The following is a 20539-nucleotide window of genomic DNA, read 5'->3' on the forward strand; positions in this document are numbered from 1 at the left end:
CAACCAATCACATTGAACCATAAGCATTTCTATGAAATACTAATCCACTTAATCAACCATCCATATTTATAACACATCAAGAAAACACCAATGTAGATCAACACATTCCTCTCACACAAGATACAATTTCATATGACATTATATAGTATGGCTTATTCCAACATCAATACCATAGCATGATCCCTCTCTTAGACTACAAGCCTACACTAGCACAAGGTACATTTCAAGAAGTCGTTGCATTTTCCTATCTCAACTACCCCTAGCAATAGAATTTTCTAATTTTTTGTTGTAATGATAATGCACTCATATGACCCACAAGGTAGAGTTTAAAACAAATTTTATGTCTCTTATACATCACCTTTATATTCACTATTCCGAAGGATCATATTCTCTTACATGCTACTCAAGTGTCACTCCTATTATGCATCACTCTGACGAGCATTAAATTATCAAATAAGAATGTGGTGAGAATTCTCAAGGCACTCAACCTAGGTTTCTTTCCCTTATTTTTGAAACTCCTTTATATAATTTCTAATCTTACAATTTATCTAAGTATTTATTTATAGGATATTGAGCATGTCTTTCTCGCTACTTTTTTATCAGTAGTTTTTATTACTTGAAATTTTCCTAAAGGTTTTGCCCAATATTCTATCTAAATTCATAGCTTGTGATTTCTAATAATTTTTAGTACTTGTTCCAACATTCAAACTAATTAACTAATTTGATTTTAAATAGTTTATTTGCTATAAATGATCTCTCAACATTTTGCCGAAAACTCAATGCATGGCTTCTACAAGGATGCTCACAAATTTATATAGTTCTATCAATAAAGGATTATTTGTACAATGGTGAGATTTGATACCAAAGATTTTAATTTTAGTACATATATTCTAGCCAGTGCAAAATATTTTGGTACAACTTATCAGAGCGTATTTCGCAATAGCTAAAGAAATTTTAGGAATTTGGGAGCAACTTTATTACAACTCTAAAGGGTGGGTTTGCTTTTGGATTTTTATTTACAAATTGGTTTCTATCTTGTATTAAATGGCTCTTTTATTGGGTTCTGTTTCCCTTCTTGCTTTTGCTTTCCTTAAGAACATGCAAGAAAGTTAACTCAAAAGTGCCTAATTTTGTTACATTGGTAACATCAGCAATCGAGACTCTAACTATTTAGTATGGTTAGCTTAAAGATGTCCCATTTTAGAGCATTAATGGTAGAGACAATCCTTTTGAATATATCTTGGCTTATTGCATTTAAAGTAGTTGCAATTTTGATTGCATAGAGTGCCACCGATCTTTTTCACATACTTTTAAAAAAAATCTTTCTAAGAAGCCTAGCATTGTCGCATTCATCATGCTTTTAATTTATACATCATTGAATCTTTACTTTCTTTATTAAAAATGAGTTTATTATTTTTGCTCTAATACCATGTGTGACATACCCACCCTAAGCCTAGCTCAATGGAGAGAACATTTAGTAGTCCCTTGGATACCTATCCTAAGTAGCATCATCCGGACTCCTTAGGATTTATGGATTTATATTTGTCCTTAACCCACTAGGATTGACCTAAAAGACCTTTGATCTAATAGTTTCTATCAGCAATTTAGAATCGAGCCAAGAAGGGTCACATTGTAATCAATCAAGATTCAAAGTGGAGTAATCACCATACTTGGTTCAAAGTGAGTGAGAGACAAAGGGGAGTTGGGCTCAACCCTTCTATCCATAAAGCATAATCTCATCTCTAGTATCCTAAAATTGTGCTTAGTCACATTCTAAGACATGACCTTTGGAAGTCAACGTTCATCTCTATTTCTATTTCATTTGTTAGAAAAGCACCTGACAAATTGAGTCCACCCCCTCTATTGGCAACATCAACATTAAAACCATCCACTACTTTCCAAGCACAAACTCAAAATCATTAATTATCTAATAAAACCCTACCACTCTCTATGAGAACATGTAAAAACAACTTCATTAATTAGCTTGTTACACAGGGCTTTCATGTCTTTAGATCATATGCATGAAAACAATATTTTCAAATAGTGTGAAAACAATGAAGTTAACCAATCTCGATTCTGAGACTAAAGGGATACTTTGACCCATATCAAACTCCTTCCTCTTGGTTGCCTAGGTACCTTGACCCAGGACCCAGTCAAACCCACCTTATGACCCCTTTCTTCTAATCAAAGTCCCTCAAATTTCCATCTCTTTGCATATCGTGCCACACAGAGGATTTATTCCCCTATAAAAGGACATGTCATGAGTCACCTAAACAACCAGAGCCCCATTGGTTCGCATGCTACCATAAGAGCAAACCTTCCTCTCATGTTTGACTTTTTGTTTAGGTTGTGGTCTGCACTCTAGACGATAATAGTCAATCAGATGGAAGCCATTATAGTTAGACTTAGGCGCAAGTACATGATGCTAGCATCCATTCCATAATATCTCATCTCATCCTTTTCTATCATTCATCTTTCAGTCACATCTAGCCACAAGCATTTCTACCAAGCAAGAATCTACTTAATCAACCATTTGCATTTACAACACATGGTCCCTATCTTCAAGCATCAATGTATCCCTCTCGCACAAGGTATGCTTCCATATAACATTATATCTTATGGCATATTCCAACATCAATATGAGATCATGATCCTTACCTTAGACAATTGCACACCTACATCAGCACAAGGTGCATTTCAAGATGTCATTGTATTTTCCTTTCTCAATTACCCCTATACATATAGCATTTTCTAATCCTTCGATTTAATGAAAATGTGGTCATATGATCAAGGTAGAGTTGAAGAAATGTTTGCATCTCTTATACATCACCTTATCTTTGCTAATCGTCTATTTCTTGGCTATCCAACAAGACTATTCTTTTTTTGAGACATTATTAACATTATTTAATCAATCTTTGTTTTCTTCAAATGTACACCATTCATTTCACACCACACTCAAGGTATCAATATAGCCACTACCCTTTTGTGTTATTACTTCTAAACAATTACCTTCTAGTTATCTCATGGTTCACCAACATGAAGCCAAAAATTCACATCCATGAGGGGTCAAGTTTTCATTTCACAATATGTTCATTCAAAGTGTGGACATTTTTTATTAACAATAAGCTATGTTAATGAAGTATGGTTGTGTCAAGCTTATGTAAATTTTTGTGTTACCAAGTGGCTTAGAATGCCATAAAATTTTCTCTTTATGGAATGCTAAGAGAGTCTAGAGTGGAAATTTTGCAAGGTAAGCATGGCTCAGTTGGCAACATATGTGCCCCTATTGAACTTTGCTTCCAAGTTTTTATGTCATTTCAAAGGGAACTTTACATGGGAGAAACCCCTTGTGGATGCACATTTCATTTTTTTATTAAATAAGGTTAACCTTGTCATAAATTTGCAATCCAATAATACTAAAGATGTCATATGATTGCATTCAAAATAAAAGGATCATTATTACTCTCATGTCAACTCCTGACTATTATCATGTCATCTTTTGAAAATTGTTTTCATGTCATCTTCTCATTTTCTTCTTTACCCTTCATTGTCATCTCACCTCTACTTTGCTCATTTCCACCTTGACTTATTTTTCTTTAATGACATCATCAAGAAAATTCCATTTAAATTATAATGCAATAGGGACATTGGACTTTTGCCTATGAGTCAAATGTGATAAGAATGACACTACCATTATTGTCACCTAGAGTGCATAGTACCATCACTACCACCTCTCCAAGCACCACCACATTCCCTCTCGAATGCTTCCTTGTGCATACCCCTTAACCCATCAATGCCCCTCCACCCCCCTTCGCGACCTCCATTGCCCCCACCATCCCCATAATCACCATGAAATAGGTTGATTACTCTTCCAAAATAGTCTCTCAACACTCACATTCATGTGTGCCATCTTATTTTGAAGCAAACTCACCTTCACGTGTACCATCTTATAATGATTATTTTGCAATAATGTTTGACATATGAGGCCATGACATTGCTAAATAGATTGCAAAAAACTTCAATTAATTTTTTTATTTGGGGAGTTATAGGGTGACAACCACACGCATCAAGAAGATTAGATAAGTTTTACCTACCAGCTTCATTCTAGGCTTTACTTCAAGATTATTGAATACCTTTCCAAACAATCTCATTTATGGATGAAACCTTCTAACGGAAAGATTTCAAGGGAAAAACGATTATTATTGGAAAACTTAGAATTTTCTATTAGCGATCATGTATCAAACAACAACACTCTCAATTCTTCTTGAAGCTTTCCATAATTAGCACATTATCAAAGCTAAAGTTGTCAAATTGGCTTTCTTATGGTGGGGTGAACATCTTAGCTATATACATGTCAAAGAGAATTGCATCAATATGGAGGCTAAAATAACCATGAAGCTCCTCCTCAAGTCCAAGTACTAAAGCATATCAATCGAAAGGTATTATTCTTTTTTACCTTTGGTGATTGGGTCCAATCTTTGGTGATTCAAACTAGTGTTGCAAGCTAGGGCTATCTAGATCTCTCTCAATTCTAGATGGTATCACTTGTTATGGATGCCTTGTTAAAGGATAGAGTATTTTCCATACATTATCTCCTCTTCTACTTCTTCTCTACCTACACAAGTTAGCAAGAAGGGTCCATTGTGTTTAGACTATACCTTTATCTTTGTTGATATGGTTAATTGCAAAAATGAAAAAAGTCACTAAAGTATCACTCTAAACTAGCTCAATATGTGGCATACCTCATGAGAATGGAGAGTAATGCTTTTATGGAATATCTCATCATTGCAATGGCCCCTTTTAATGGCTTTCTTGTGTCTACCTAAACACATTGCACTAGAACCCACAAAAGCTCAAATTGACATCAAATTTTTTTTAGAGTTCAAACACCAAGAAGCTATAGAGCAAATGATACTCATATCTATCCAAGTAGTCATATGGTGTTCTAAGTTGCGATTCTTCAAGAAAAGCCTACAAATCTCATCGTCTTCTAAGGAGAATCGCATGTCAATGAACCAAACATGAAAGCACACATGAAGATGCAATTTAGAGAAAGGAATACTAATGGATACCAAGAAGAAAGATAAAATGAGAAATAGGAAGTAAATTATAGAAGCAAAGTGAATGGACCACAAGATTATTGAGTGCCTTTCCAAACAATCTCGTTTATGGATGAAACCTTCTAACGGAAAGATTTCAAGGGATAAACGATTATTATTTGAAAACTTTGAACTTTCTATTAGAGATCATGTATCAAACAACAACACTCTCAATTCTTCTTGAAGCTTTCCATAATTAGCACATTATCAAAGCTAAAGTTGTCAAATTGGCTTTCTTATGGTGGGGTGAGCATCTTAGCTATATACATGTCAAAGAGAATTGCATCAATATGGAGGCTAAAATAACCATGAAGCTCCTCCTCAAGTCCAAGTACTAAAGCATATCAATCGAAAGGTATTATTCTTTTTTACCTTTGGTGATTGGGTCCAATCTTTGGTGATTCAAACTAGTGTTGCAAGCTAGGGCTATCTAGATCTCTCTCAATTCTAGATGGTATCACTTGTTATGGATGCCTTGTTAAAGGATAGAGTATTTTCCATACAATATCTCCTCTTCTACTTCTTCTCTACCTACACAAGTTAGCAAGAAGGGTCCATTGTGTTTAGACTATACCTTTATCTTTGTTGATATGGCTAATTGCAAAAATGAAAAAAGTCACTAAAGTATCACTCTAAACTAGCTCAATATGTGGCATACCTCATGAGAATGGAGAGTAATGCTTTTATGGAATATCTCGTCATTGCAATGGCCCCTTTTAATGGCTTTCTTGTGTCTACCTAAACACATTGCACTAGAACCCACAAAAGCTCAAATTGACATCAAATTTTTTTTAGAGTTCAAACACCAAGAAGCTATAGAGCAAATGATACTCATATCTATCCAAGTAGTCATATGGTGTTCTAAGTTGCGATTCTTCAAGAAAAGCCTACAAATCTCATCGTCTTCTAAGGAGAATCGCATGTCAATGAACCAAACATGAAAGCACACATGAAGATGCAATTTAGAGAAAGGAATACTAATGGATACCAAGAAGAAAGATAAAATGAGAAATAGGAAGTAAATTATAGAAGCAAAGTGAATGAACCACAAGATTATTGAGTGCCTTTCCAAACAATCTCGTTTATGGATGAAACCTTCTAACAGAAAGATTTCAAGGGATAAACAATTATTATTTGAAAACTTTGAACTTTCTATTAGAGATCATGTATCAAACAACAACACTCTCAATTCTTCTTGAAGCTTTCCATAATTAGCACATTATCAAAGCTAAAGTTGTCAAATTGGCTTTCTTATGGTGGGGTGAACATCTTAGCTATATACATATCAAAGAGAATTGCATCAATATGGAGGCTAAAATAACCATGAAGCTCCTCCTCAAGTCCAAGTACTAAAGCATATCAATCGAAAGGTATTATTCTTTTTTACCTTTGGTGATTGGGTCCAATCTTTGGTGATTCAATTTAGTGTTGCAAGCTAGGGCTATCTAGATCTCTCTCAATTCTAGATGGTATCACTTGTTATGGATGCCTTGTTAAAGGATAGAGTATTTTCCATACAATATCTCCTCTTCTACTTCTTCTCTACCTACGCAAGTTAGCAAGAAGGGTCCATTGTGTTTAGACTATACCTTTATCTTTGTTGATATGGCTAATTGCAAAAATGAAAAAAGTCACTAAAGTATCACTCTAAACTAGCTCAATATGTGGCATACCTCATGAGAATGGAGAGTAATGCTTTTATGGAATATCTCATCATTGCAATGGCCCCTTTTAATGGCTTTCTTGTGTCTGCCTCAACACATTGCACTAGAACCCACAAAAGCTCAAATTGACATCAAATTTTTTTTAGAGTTGAAACACCAAGAAACTATAGAGCAAATGATACTCATATCTATCAAAGTAGTCATATGGTCTTCTAAGTTGCGATTCTTCAAGAAAAGCCTACAAATCTCATCGTCTTGTAAGGAGAATCACATGTCAATGAACCAAACATGAAAGCACACATGAAGATGCAATTTAGAGAAAGGAATACTAATGGATACCAAGAAGAAAGATAAAATGAGAAATAGGAAGTAAATTATAGAAGCAAAGTGAATGGACCATAACAAAGTGAAAGATGGGGAGCAAGGAACTAGACAATAGCATGGAGAAGTGACAATAAGAGCTATGTTTAAGGTGTTATAAAGATTGAATATGGCCTTTTAAACTTGACTTGTGAATGTAGCCTTTAAAATGCATTTTAAAACCAAACCACCAAAACTAACTTTGACACAAGGTCTAAAAATCGAAGTAAAAATGAATTTCAACCTTGTTAGAAATAACTCAAAAAGAAAATTCTCATTTAAGTTGTTTGAAGAGCTTAAGTTTACAAGTTATGGAGATTCAACAACCTCTATTAACAAGGGTGATGTTACCAACAAGTAACAATAATCCCACATAGTCCAACAAGCATTTAAAGTGCTATGAAACATAGAAATCCCTTTTCTCTTTTAAAGCCAAAGCAATCTAATACAAAAGATTCTTTATAGTAAGAAAAATATCCTCAACCAACAATTTGCCTCCACAATAGATGAGTACTTGAGCTTTTGAACCTAAAGCAAGCTAATGCAAGACTCCTTATCATAAGCAAGGTAACCTCAACCAACAAATTGCCTCCAAAATAGATAAGTATTTGAGCTTTTAAATCTAAAGCAAGCTAATGCAAGACCCTTTTCATTGCCCTACTTCAATGCAATATCTTTGTGACATGATTGGCAAGGGTTCAAATGTAGGTTCTTTACTATCCCAATTTTGACCTAAGGAGCAATCATCCACACATCACCTTAATGTTTACCAATGAATGGGATTAGTTTTTCATTGCCCAAGACAACTTAAAACGTCCTAACTTGCAAAATGGGACGAACCAACTCAAATGTAGCTATTTAGAGCTAAATAATAAGCTTCATAACATGTGGACCGAGAAAAAGCACCTTCCCAACTTGTCAAAATGATTATTAATATGGGGTGATGTATACCTAAAGTTATCAAAGAACACATTGATTTTCATCACCTCGTTTATAAAACATTTTGTAATACACAATGTACTAAGCCACACTAATTTTCCAATTGAGACATCATATGTTGCCATTGCATAGGATCAAATGATTAATCCACTATGTTTAAAAGCTATTCAATGAATGGCTTATTCATCAAATGGTAAAACAAGGATAACAAAAAAACATCATTTTTTACGATTATGTTGGGAAGTTATAATAGGCCAATAAGACCATCACATGTATGTCTATGCATGTTAGCAAACCTAATTCCCAAACTTAGAACCGTATGACTAACTTCTTGTACCAACATTTTATAGGAGACTCCTCATGTGCACTTCATAATATAATTTCCCACATGTGAGAGCCATCCACTTATGTAACACCTTAAGGGGGGGGATCCTCCAACACCTATCCTACAACCAAAGACTAAACACTCACCTTCATGGGACCAATTTTGTTCTTTATATAGTCTTGCAACAACTTTTTTCCCATTTGTTTCATAATCAAAAATTGCACCCAAAACACTTTGAAAGGTATATCATTCAAACGTGACAAATATCATTTTACTTACACCAAATCTAACAATATCTTGATTTTCATGAGTTAAAGAATCGCATTTCCATCACATGAACTTATTGCCCATTCCAATGTTACACCAAGAGAAACAATCATACCACCTTTTTACCCCTCACTTGTGTGCTATAATCTACCCATCAACCTTGATGGTGATAATAAGTACCAAGGTAGATTACAATTTTCTATACTTTCCTACATTCACATGTTTCGTAGATGATGAAATACGACAAAGCTCTTGTATATAAAGAATCAAATATACCTACTTTAGTTGTTTCAAAATCTAAAAATAATGTAAAGTTATGTAACCTTGTTCCTTTTTGTCATTTTATATGTTGGAAATAAGCTTCAAGTTTGTCATTTGGTCTCGAAAGTAGCAATAACACAAAATCACTCCTATAAATTGGCAATTAGCACACATGCAAGACAATTAAAAGCCTTGGCAAGCAACAATATAGTTCACTTGGCAACTTTTGCTACCACCATTAATGTGGCTAGCAATCAAGATGAAATTATGCTTTGCCAATAACATCTACTATCACCCTCGATGAACAATCACTCTTGTCCAATCCTTTACCCTCAATGTGTCCACTTGCTTTTTCACGACAAGGACAACAAGTATGCACCATCATGCTGCCTATGACCATATGATAGTTTGTACATTTCTTGATATGAATAAGACTAACAATGACCTAGAGTACGAATAAGGCTAACTATAGCCTAGAGGTTGAAACACCTAATATATCAACCTTTGAATAATAAGGTTACCAACTTTATCATTGTACATGGATCTTACTAACTCTTGCTATCCCCACTTTCATTAGCCATGCCATTTTCCACTTCTTCGGTGACATTTTAGCACAAATCACAAACACATCTTCATTTAGATACATCACTTCGTTATAGAGCTTACTTGACAAATCTAGAAATTCTTCATAGAAAGGCTTATAGCTCATGCATTTTGATGTGTCATGCTTGTGTGACACATTTTGGTGTTGTCAAGCTTGTGTATGCGCTTGCCTCACACATTCAACCTAGCTTACTAGTCTTCATCGAAGGAAGCTTAGCAAAAGCTTAGTGACATAAGCTTCGCCAAAAAAGTCTGTGAAATGCTGGAAAGTTCACATGTAGATTGGTTGGGCTGCAAGCAAGTGGACACATGTTACTTTTTGTCATGTTTGTAATGAAGAGGCCCACAATTCCTTGTGGAGCTGCAAAGTGGACCCTTGTGTGAGAAAGTGCAAGCTTGGATGTAAAGGCTGGCTTCCATAAGAGACTCACATGGAAACAAGTTCTTCTTGGGGTCAAAGGCCCTCCCCCAGGGCTTTAACCTTGCTGTTCAAGTATCAGGGGAGCTGCTTTGAAGCTTTGTTTGAGATGCTTGTAATCTCATCAAAAGGAATCATCATAATGTTAATTCAGCATGTTACTAAAACGGAATACATTGATGAGGGTAAATAATGAAGAAATGAAGGATGCAGAAATTTGCATACTTAGGGGGTGAGGGTAAACAATTTAACACAGAAAAATTGACAAATGAAGGCAAGAATAACATTTTGCATGTTGACAACATGAATCAACTTGACTTATGTGAATGTGGAATTTCAGGGCACTTCCAAAGAGTTCCGATGGTGGTAAAGATTTAACCACGTTCAATACAGAGCAGCTCTAATTTCTGCATCATTCAAACCACAGATATAGTCGCAACTTATTGGAAACTTCCTTTCTTGAGAGTAAACAGATCATTAGAGGTAAACAACATAGAGTCCAAACAAATTAAACATGCCTTCCTGCTTTTTTGGATTTAAATTTGAAACAGAAAACGAGTGTTTCATCAGCAGTGATATGCATGCAGGTAGTCAATAAGAGATTTACAGCCCTACATTGGCATCTCGAGGGGAAAAATCAGTATCTTAATATAGCACTTTCTGCATCTGTACCATCCCATATTCTGAGTATGATAATTAGTACTTGAAAACCTTCTTAGGTAAGTGACAAGCTTTGCAAAAGAAAGAAGAAAAAAATTTCGTGAGCACGCAACTTGGTGTTGGTGTTCTCCCTCTTCACTTTTACTTCAAACTTGTAGCATTTCACTTCGTACTTAGTTGTCAATCCTCCAAGAGTTCTACTGCATGCGACAAACTTATATTAGAAACTTACATCTTCCATCCTTTCGTAAATTAACGTCATGGAATCAATTTCAAGTGCAAATCAAAACTGCAGGGCTCCGGCATAGATTTTTAGATGCTTTATTCAAAGCACTTCTTATGTGATTCTGATGGTAGCATAATTTAAGCGACAAAGCTTCCATTGCTATTGTCACAATAGATAAAGTACTACAACTGAGTCCAAGAGCTTCACCTGCTATAGCCCTCCAGATCTAAAATGTTAGGAGCTAAAGACCATCTGGTTTGGCAGAAAAATCTTCCAGAACATTCTTCAGCAAAAATGCAGAAGACTTTCAGTAATGTGAAAGGTAAATCCAAGGGTCCCAAGAAAACACAATGAGAATATCTGGAGTTGGATGGCTAGGATGGGGTTGCCTGGTTGCAATGTTGGAGATTATGGCAGGTTGGATAGGTTGCTATCAAACTGTCCAATGACCAATTTAAGTAACCCCTTCCCCTCTTTGTCATCATCGACCACCTTCATCAAGGCATTTTATGTGCATTGATGGAGATTATCAATCATGGCATAGGGGAGCTAAAAGAAAGCATTAGTAGTAAGGTCATCTCCTACCTGTGAGCCCCATACCCTTGTCAATGAGAAGACCTTGGAGCTTTCTGCAAATTAACCATTTTTGAGGTTTCTGGTCTTGGGCCATTTATTGCCCACCAATTCCATAGTAGCCAGAAGTTTCAGAAATGGCACAGTAGGAAACGAGTTTCAAACAAGTTTCCTATAATATTAATTTTTAGGAAACATCAAAAAAACATTTCCTACACATATTAGAAAGTATGGTTCGCAGAACATGTATACATGAAATATTCAGAGAAACAGACCTATTTATTGATTATGTACATGACCAAACATCCGAACAATGTCAATTCTTCGAAAGTGACAAACATGACCATGTCTAGTAAGAATATGAGACAAGACCCATGAACTTTGCCGAAATGTTCATTTCATAAAATGGGAGTACTAAAAGGTCACTCATGAATCCTAGAGAATATATCATGACTAACCCTCCACGTCCTCAACCTCCTTACCTCACTCACAACTAGAAACAGGTCTCATAATACAATAACCTATTTCTTGAGAAGGGGGGGGAGGAGAGAGAGAGAGAGAGAGAGAGAGATGAATATTGTAACTGCTCTATTGTGTGTACAGAGGTAAAGTAAATGCAGTAAGTTGTATACTAATGCCGTAAAATGTATAGTAATACAATTTGCATCTATACTAGGCAAAGCAATAGCCTATACGACTAACGAGAGAGAGAGAGAGAGAGAGAGAGAGAGAGAGAGAGATCACAAGCCATCATGATTCTTAAGGTGCCTTGTAATTGACACAATTTCTAAGGCAAAAAGTAAGAAACGCTTCATTACATTCTTTGGGATCACAATTTTTTTTGGAATATAAGAGATGCCTTTATTTGTAAGAAAAACGTTTCCTACAAGTTTCATTTTTTAAGAAACAAGTTTCCATACAGGATTGCAACTATAACCAACTGGTCAATTTTGGAGCTGCCACTTGGGAGCCTTTGCCCTTGTTAGCATTCATGGCATTTCGACTCGTCATCTCCTGGCTGTGAATCCAGACTTGGCTTTAAAATATCATATCACAACCCCAACCTCCACTATTGGTTGGAGGCCAGCCTTTATGCAGTATTCATCTTGTGCATTGACAGTTTTGATTCTTACCAGGAGCCATCCAGCATAGGTTGCTCATACACCAAAGGTTCTTAGTAGCCAAAAGCTTAATGTGACAAATCTCAAACAACTCCACTTCTCCCTTGGTGTTATATCCTTGGACATCCAAATGGGTGCTAGTAACATTAGTCACACTAGTTATGAAGCGACTTGGCACATATGCACTAAGGACACTTCGTAGTTAGGGCAGCCAAGTCCTATTTATATGACTCAAGACCCTATTGTGTACATTTATTGTGTGATCACCACTCTTGGACTCTATTGTTGGCTAATGCATCTGTACACCAGGACGGTATGGACTAGTGGTATGGGATGCTAGTCCTTGGGACATGGTCATGACTCGAAGTGTTGCTAGCTCCCAAGTTTGAGGGTGAGCCCATTTGGCTCGATGGCTAGGAGGTGAGTCCGATGTCCTAGTCTCTTATATTCATGAATGTAGCTTATGCCATGTCTCCTATGCAAGTTGGATCCTAGGGGAAAAGCATCAATCTGCAATTTGACACAATATCCAATGACATGCACAAAACCACTTTCGTTCACGAGATTGTGATGGTTCACGCTTGACAATTACAATTTTATCTCGTTTAGGATGGTATGGGACATTGCTAGTGGGAGGGGTGAGCACAAGGGGCATGAGTTGTGGGTGGTTGATACGAGAAGTCATGTTTCTTGTCCAAGACTCGTGCTCAAGTTTTTGCATTGCATTGATACATGTGCATGGGGGGCTTTTGTGGTACTGTTGAGGGAACCCAAGGAGCTACCTCTTCAAGGCTATGGCAAACCATTATCAGTAGCTAAGACCTCAACTTGTAGGGACATCAAAATTTCCTCTTGACAATTGATTTAACATTTGATATTAACAGTATTACTAATTTTAATGTTGAGTTAACATTAAGAGTTATTGTGTTCCGAACCTTTAATATTTATCTTAATGTTATTATTAATTCTTATGTTAATACCATTGTTAATGTTTATTTCATGTTATTAGACAATCTGATGTCAAGGAGAGAGAAAACAATTCTAATGTCACGAAGAAAGAGCAAGGGAATGTTGTCATGGTGAGAGAAAGAGAGTAAGGCTCCGGCTGGTAACAATTGAGAGAGATTGTCGAGGAGAGAGAAAGGAGTAATGTCACACACACACACACACAGAGACAGACTGGGAGCTAGCTGTTGTCATGGGGGGAGAGAGAGGGGCGGGGGGGGGGGGGCGAAGGCATGCTTGGTCGACTATTTGACGGCTTCACAAGCATCCACCCATGGGGCTGGCATGGTAGTCAAGATAGGCCGTAGGAGTAATGACTTCATAGCCATGTGTAGGCTGCCTGGCATAACCATGAAGTTGGTGAAGGTCAAATTGTGACATGTCCTCATCGTCTCTTCTCTCTCTCATATCTTGTTCCCTTCTTGATGGGCCGATTTCTAGACCCACGTGGTCAAAAGAGAGAATGGACTATCTATTTGGATAATATATTTATCTCTTTTACCCTAACTTTTTTAAACCTTCGAAAAAAAAAATGCTCCCTTCCTTATATTTTTTTTAAAAACCAACCCAATGCTATATTAAATGCAAATTGCCTTTGTTATATTCTACTCTCCTCTCTCGTACTCTTTAAGCTCTAAACTCCCACATTTCTCTCTTCAAACTTTCCTTGTTCTCGATGCTCCTTTCCCTTATCAACATTAGGACTTTCCATCGAGTCTCTTCTTTTCATACTCCTGCTCCTATCAAACCTCAACACATTGAGGATGCCTATCCTAAACCCAAATACACGCATGCTACTATCCCAAAGGATCTTCTTCCATGAAATCTAATGGAGATTCATTACTAGTGGCAATTCTCCAAGGCATCTAATGGCAATTGACCAAGCTGCACACTTTCCATTTTCCATTTTTATCCATAGCCATGAGGACATGGCCTCTTCAATTCCAAAATGAACATCTTATTTTGATTTGTATCAATTCGATGATGCTCAATGTATTGGACACATATAAATCATGTTCTAGGAGAAGGTGTATACTTGGTGGATAGGACTATGTCCCAAGCTAGAAACATGGACAAGTTTTCAATCCATTTTTTAAAAACCATAACATAAGTGGTAATCGGATTGAAGATTTCTATAGATTATTTGAGCTCAACAAAGAAAGAAAACCTTAGATGCGTATTCACAAGAATTCAAAGAACTCCTTTACAAATAAAGGCTTTGGATAGTCCTCAGCATTGCTCTACATGTTTATCTTTTCCGATTACCCCTAGAGCACCAAAATGAGATGCTTCGTAATCGGTTACATTCACTAGAGAACATCTATAGGCGTGCTAAAATTATTTATAATACTTTAGTTGCGAGTAGAGGCAATAAGTTGACAGGTACTTCTCGTTGAGCTATCTCCACCTTCAAATCAAACAAACCTTCTATCCCGGCAATAACTCATCAATAGTGGCACAAGAAAAAGGACAATAAACACAATGTAACCCATAGAGAATCACTCGAAGAGTCATTGCTTCGCTTGCCATCAAACGGAGCACTTTCGCAGCAATACAAAGTATTCCTAAAATAAGAAGGCAAAGTCTACTTCAAAGGCTCGAACAAATACTGTAGAGGCTAAGAGTATTTCTTCTAAATTTTTATCAATAGATTGTTTGATCAATGCAAGTAGTTGCAATGGTTGCTCCATAAATAAAACTATATTTCACCCACATGATCTCTTAAGGTCACTAGATGTGCTAATGGCCAAGAAGTTACAATTTTGCTATAAGGGCTATTCACAATTTCCTTTCTTCTCAAATTGTGGCTCCACACTCAAGTAATCCATACAGCATGAATGCCAAAATTTTAAAGTGGCACATGTGATTGACACAAGGAGCACGAGACTTGAAAACAAAACTATGAAAGAATAAGAGTTTGAAAACTAACATACCAGCTGAGATGACACTTTGTTTGCATAGATATTAACCAGAACGCCCTATTTGTCTAGATGGACCAATGTAGTTGGTAACTATGCCCATAACAGCAAATCTATACAACAACAACACATACGAGTTTAAAATATGTGTTTTGATGTGTGAGTTGGGGAATCAATGACAACAATTGAAAAATATGCTCCATAGCGGACTTGTCAATCTGAGAATAAGGATGTTTATGATTAATCTCAAACAGAACTGCAAACTTCACTTACGTCATTGCCATAACAATTTGCTTCAGATCGTTTTCCACATCCCTCATGTTGGCCAGCGATTGGGCACAGCAGATCAAGGCTAGCCAAGATCCAAGCTTATACTGCCAAGATTTAGACAGAAGTGACATCAAAAAGCACGTGTTTCTCTTGTCCTTCTGGTGAAACCATAGTTCATTGGCTCAGACAAACAAAGACACACACACACACACACACACACACACACACACGTTGTACTTCAGACCTTGATTAGGCACGAACATACGCTAAGATGTTGTGATTTATGTACACCTGTTGCAATAAGATTAGCTATTATGCAAAAGACTACTTCCGTATTGTGTTTTGAATCAATCGATTACTACGTGCTAACACACACACACGCAAACGCACACTCCTTCCTTTTTCCATGGAACACTTGTTTTGTAACCAAGAAGCAAATACATCTACTCGTTTTACAAAGATCTCTCTCTCTCTCTCTCTCGTATGATAGTCTTACCCGAAGCATGACGCCCGCGATGCCGAAAAGGATCGCTAGGAAACTCGAATAATCAGGAGGCAAGTCCTGAGGATTCAAGAGAGGGGGCACGTAAGGGCGAGCAGCCGATGGTAACCTTGGATCCGTCGAAGATGCCATCCTCTCCGGATCGCAACACTGTCCCCCAGCTTTGCAGTAAACAAAGACACGGAGAGACAGACGGACACGGACACAGACACAGAGAGAGAGAGAGAGATTTACGAAGAAGGGGGAGAGAATGAAAGGAATGCCCAACAGACTCGTAGACTTTCGACAGGTCCAAGATTACTCTAAACATCCATGGGAGTCGGGACGCCACTCGTAGATCCCAATAGTTAAAGCCACATACCGGCGGGCGCTAACCCTCGCCCTCTCTCAAAACGATCCGACACTCTACTTACTCGATGGCACTTATATCTTCAAAACGTGAAGCTTGGCCTAGTGTTATTAAATACTTCTCTGTATGTTCATTGCTGGGGTTCCATTCTTTAGCATCTTGGGCACGGATGGATATCAAGGCGAGGTAGATTGCCTGCCCGAAAAAGTGTCCGTCATCTACAAAATGCACAACCTATGTAGTGGTGCCACATGGTTGACAAACACATTTTTTTCTTCAAACTTGTCCGTCCGCGCGCTGGTGTGTAACCGGTCTTAGTTATACTAAAGCATCAACCATTCCAATGGAAGGTCAATGATCATTGGAATCAATCTTTACACAAAATCAAGGTTAGGTTAAAGTGCTACTCAAAAAATAGATACCAGTTGGGTGACACATTCGAATACTCGTAGGGCCTAACACTATAATGTATTTAGGTTGACACGTGCAACTAAGTTTAGGTTTTGGGATTTAGTTTATTAAAAAATTTAAGGTGGTATTGATCATTTTGCATGCCTTTTGGGATTCTTGCCAAAGGGGGAAGATTTAGGCAAGGAGATATGCAATGGATGGCGTGAACCCATTCAGTCTGCGCTCAACTTCTTACAGTGTGTGGCCTATAGTCCTTATCAACTTTAAATCCCCCCAAGTCCTTACAAGCATCCATGGTGACTTATGGACTCCTCCATCTATCTACCCCAAGGTAGATGATGATACACATCATGAGGAAAGGCAAGTCAAAACAATCTGAAGAGGCTAAAATGATTGGAGGACTTGAAGATTATCAAGGTATTCATCTTCCATGAGGCACATGTGAACTTGATCCTACACATCAGACGCTGGCAAGTAGAACAAACTCGCTACATCTATGAGGAGGTGGTCAAAGTCTTGCCAACAAATAGAATTAAAGTAATGGGACGAAATGAACATCATGGCTATCAAAAACAGGGATTTCCTGAACTTTCCATGACTTACCGCTTCTTGAGAATCCATTCCCCAAAACCATATTACTATTTTGTCCCTGTAGCTGAATCCAATAAGGAATTATTAACCTGGCGCTAATGTATCTCTTGAAAGAAGAAAAATCATCCCATCCTATCTCTATCTATCCCCAAATAATTGTACTTGAGGATTATGTCTCTTTATGGATAAATGAGAATTTTATGATTATTTGTCTTGTTGCATAGTATGGATGAAAAATAATCTGCACTTGAGATAAGTTGTGAAGAGATGTGTGAATGCAATCTTAACACAAAAATTTAAATTAAACCAGATACAACCCCAAATGTAGAAGTAGAACATTGTTCCCACACTAAGCCTGACAAAGGCACAAGAGAAAAAGTTTCTTCTCAAACAAATCAAACCACCAGAATTTGATGGAAAAGGGAAAACTGTTGAAGCCGATGCTGAAGTATGGATTGAATCCATGGAGGATTACTTCAGTGCAGCAAGAACAGCACCTCCAAACCAGGCTATGATTGCCAAGCTCAAACTCACCGATGAAGCTAGGCTCTAGTGGAAGCAATGGTGTAAAGATCAAGCAGTCCACGGAAAGCATGGTAACTTGGGTTAAGCTAAAAGAAGCAGTATAGGGAAGGTACATACCACCTGCATACAGAACTCAAAAGATGAATGAGTTCTTTAAGTTGAAACAGTTGGGCATGTCTCTAGAGGCGTACTACTCAAAATTTGTCTCATTGTTAAAATATGCCCAGACAATGAGTATTTTCCAACAAGTCTCTAAGTTCTGTGATGGGCTAAATCCACCAATGAACACTCGATTGGAAGCAACGTGTCCTTCGGATTTACAAGATGCATTGATAAGAGTGGGACCCATTTCCCAAGAAGTCCAACCAAAATCTAGAAATAATAGACCCTGGTCTCACAAAGATTAGAATCTAGGGATGATGAAAGCTCAATTTAAAAGGGTGCAAGGACAGAGACAAGGCCAATGGAAGAAGCTAAAGGCAAATGCAATTAGTGACTTTGTCCCCACTCAAAGAAACGACCAAAATCTACAATGTTTTTATTGTAAGGAACCTAGGCATTTCAAAAGAGAATGTCCCAACCTTGGCGATGATTGTCGTTAAGGAAAGTTCAGTGGGCAAGCCAAGGCTACCCGTGGCCGCAGTCGTGTAGCAATCAGAAGGGCAAAGACTTCCAATATCACCATTAAGGAAATCAATGAAGGAGAAGACCCGTTCATAGAAGATGAGATTGAGAGGCCATCAATTCATGCCGCTCTCCATAAAAAGGGGCCGAATCGCCAATTTTCGATGATCCAAACTCCATCGGATTACCAAGGCAAGTAATTCAAAACCTTGATTGATTGTGGCAATACTCATTCTTTCATTTCACCAGCTTGCGCAAGAAGGTTAGGAATAGCCATTGTAGTTGCACCTACCTTGCTTGTCAAATTAGCAAATGGGTAAGAAATTACTTGCACTAGACAAACTGCTAAGGTGGAATTTCTACTCGGAAAAGAGCCCACGTCTATTAAGTTCAAGGAAATGAATCTAGGGGTCCATGAGTGCCTACTCGGGATGGATTGGCTAATCCCCAACAATGCTCACATCCATTGTGGAAAGGGCCAAGTTTCTTTTCGGAATCCTAAAGGTGAGTTAGTTACAACTCAAGGAGAAGCTGGTAAACCAAAGATCCAGCTAGCTAAGGCAACGCAAATAGCCCAAGGGATAAGGAAAGGATTACCCGTCTATCTGATCAAGCTAAACAAGCCGGAACAGGTAGAGGACTCCAATGAAGAACCGTCATGGTTAAAAGAGTACGCGGATGTATTCCTGGAAGATTTGACAGAATTAGCACCGCCTAGGGAAGTTGACCATGAGATTAAGCTGATGCCAGGTGCTGCACCAGTTGCAAAAAGAGCCTACAAGATGTCCATTCTTGAAGCTATTGAGTTAAAATAACAACTCAAACAGCTATTGGACCAAGGGTACATACGTCCCAATAGTTCTCCTTGGGGGGCTCCAATCTTGTTCCAAAAAAAGAAGGATGGTACACTTCGTCTTTGCATCGATTATAGATGCATGAACCAAGTAACCATCAAGAATAAATATCCTATCCCGAGGATAGACAAGTTGCTCGATCGATTGCAAGGAGCAAAAATATTCTCCAAAATTGATTTGAGGTTAATCAAGGATGAGAATATTCCTAAGACGGCATTCAATGCCAGATATGGTCATTTGGAATTCACTGTAATGTCCTTTGGATTGACTAATGCCCTTGCCACATTTAATAGGCTAATAATGCAAGACATTTTTAGACCATATCTCGATGATTTTGTACTTGTCTTCTTGGATGACACCTTGGTTTATTCCAAGGAAGACAAGGATCATGAACCCCAAGTTTGCATCATCCTTGAGACCATGAGGACACACAAGCTCTATGCTAAGAAGAAAAAGTGTGCCTTGCACAAGAGACAGATCGAATATCTTGGGTTTATTGTGTCAGAAGAGGGAATCTCTGTAGACCCTACAAAGGTTAAGGATATTCAAGAGTGGCCTCCACCAGCCACTGTCAAAGAAGTGCGTAGTTTTCTTGGGCTAATAGGATGGTACAGGATCTTCATTAAGGACTATGACTTAATTGCAGCACCCCTCACAAATCTATTAAAAAAGTAGGTTGCCATAGTATGGACACCCACCGAACGATCAAGTTTTGATCAACTCAAGCATAGCTTAGTGACATTACCAATTTTGAAACTCCCTGACTTGAACAAGGAATTCAAAGTTATCACGGATGCTAGCTCACTTGCACTAGGCTGTGTACTAATACAAGAAGGTCATCCTATAGCATATTCTTCAAGGAAGCTAAAAACCCATGAAAAGAATTATGCTACTCATGACCTGGAATTGCTAGCAGTTATTCATGCTCTCAAACTTTGGTGACACTATTTGCTTGGAAACAAATTCTCTTTGG

At 37.6% G+C, this 20539-nt stretch overlaps 1 protein-coding gene across 4 annotated transcripts; it reads right to left on the reverse strand.

The window, feature by feature from the left end:
- Positions 1–9170: 9170 nt before the first annotated feature.
- LOC148011798 (asterix-like protein) lies at positions 9171–16616 on the reverse strand. 4 transcript variants are annotated; one of them, XR_015689292.1, is made up of 5 exons: positions 16207–16616; positions 15714–15814; positions 15456–15553; positions 9950–10343; positions 9184–9809 (listed from the first exon to the last, which is right to left on the reverse strand). XR_015689292.1 is itself a non-coding variant. In XM_087670144.1 (4 exons), exons 1-3 carry the CDS (start codon positions 16342–16344, stop codon positions 15487–15489), a joined length of 306 nt encoding a protein of 101 aa, XP_087526270.1. In that variant the 5' UTR covers positions 16345–16616; the 3' UTR covers positions 9171–10343; positions 15456–15486. The 4 variants fall into 4 exon arrangements, 3 of the variants coding, with proteins under 3 accessions (XP_087526270.1, XP_087526269.1, XP_087526268.1); XM_087670144.1 differs by having other exon boundaries at positions 9171–10343; XM_087670143.1 differs by lacking the exons at positions 9184–9809; positions 9950–10343 and adding an exon at positions 10443–10793.
- Between the last annotated feature and the right edge of the window lie 3923 nt (positions 16617–20539).

Source organism: Lygodium microphyllum, chromosome 28 (assembly GCF_053477565.2).
Source record: "Lygodium microphyllum isolate KBCC chromosome 28, Lygodium_microphyllum_v1.1.10, whole genome shotgun sequence".
Lineage (NCBI taxonomy): Eukaryota > Viridiplantae > Streptophyta > Polypodiopsida > Schizaeales > Lygodiaceae > Lygodium > Lygodium microphyllum.

Excerpts from the sequence above, each read along its gene's own strand:
- LOC148011798 (XM_087670144.1), bottom strand. The coding sequence starts at position 16,344 with ATGGCATCTTCGACGGATCCAAGGTTACCATCGGCTGCTCGCCCTTAC. Across the intron at positions 15,815-16,206 it reads TCGCGGGCGTCATGCTTCGG|TATAAGCTTGGATCTTGGCT; the intron begins GTAAGACTATCA and ends AAATCTTGGCAG. Across the intron at positions 15,554-15,713 it reads CAAATTGTTATGGCAATGAC|ATTTGCTGTTATGGGCATAG; the intron begins GTAAGTGAAGTT and ends GTTGTTGTATAG.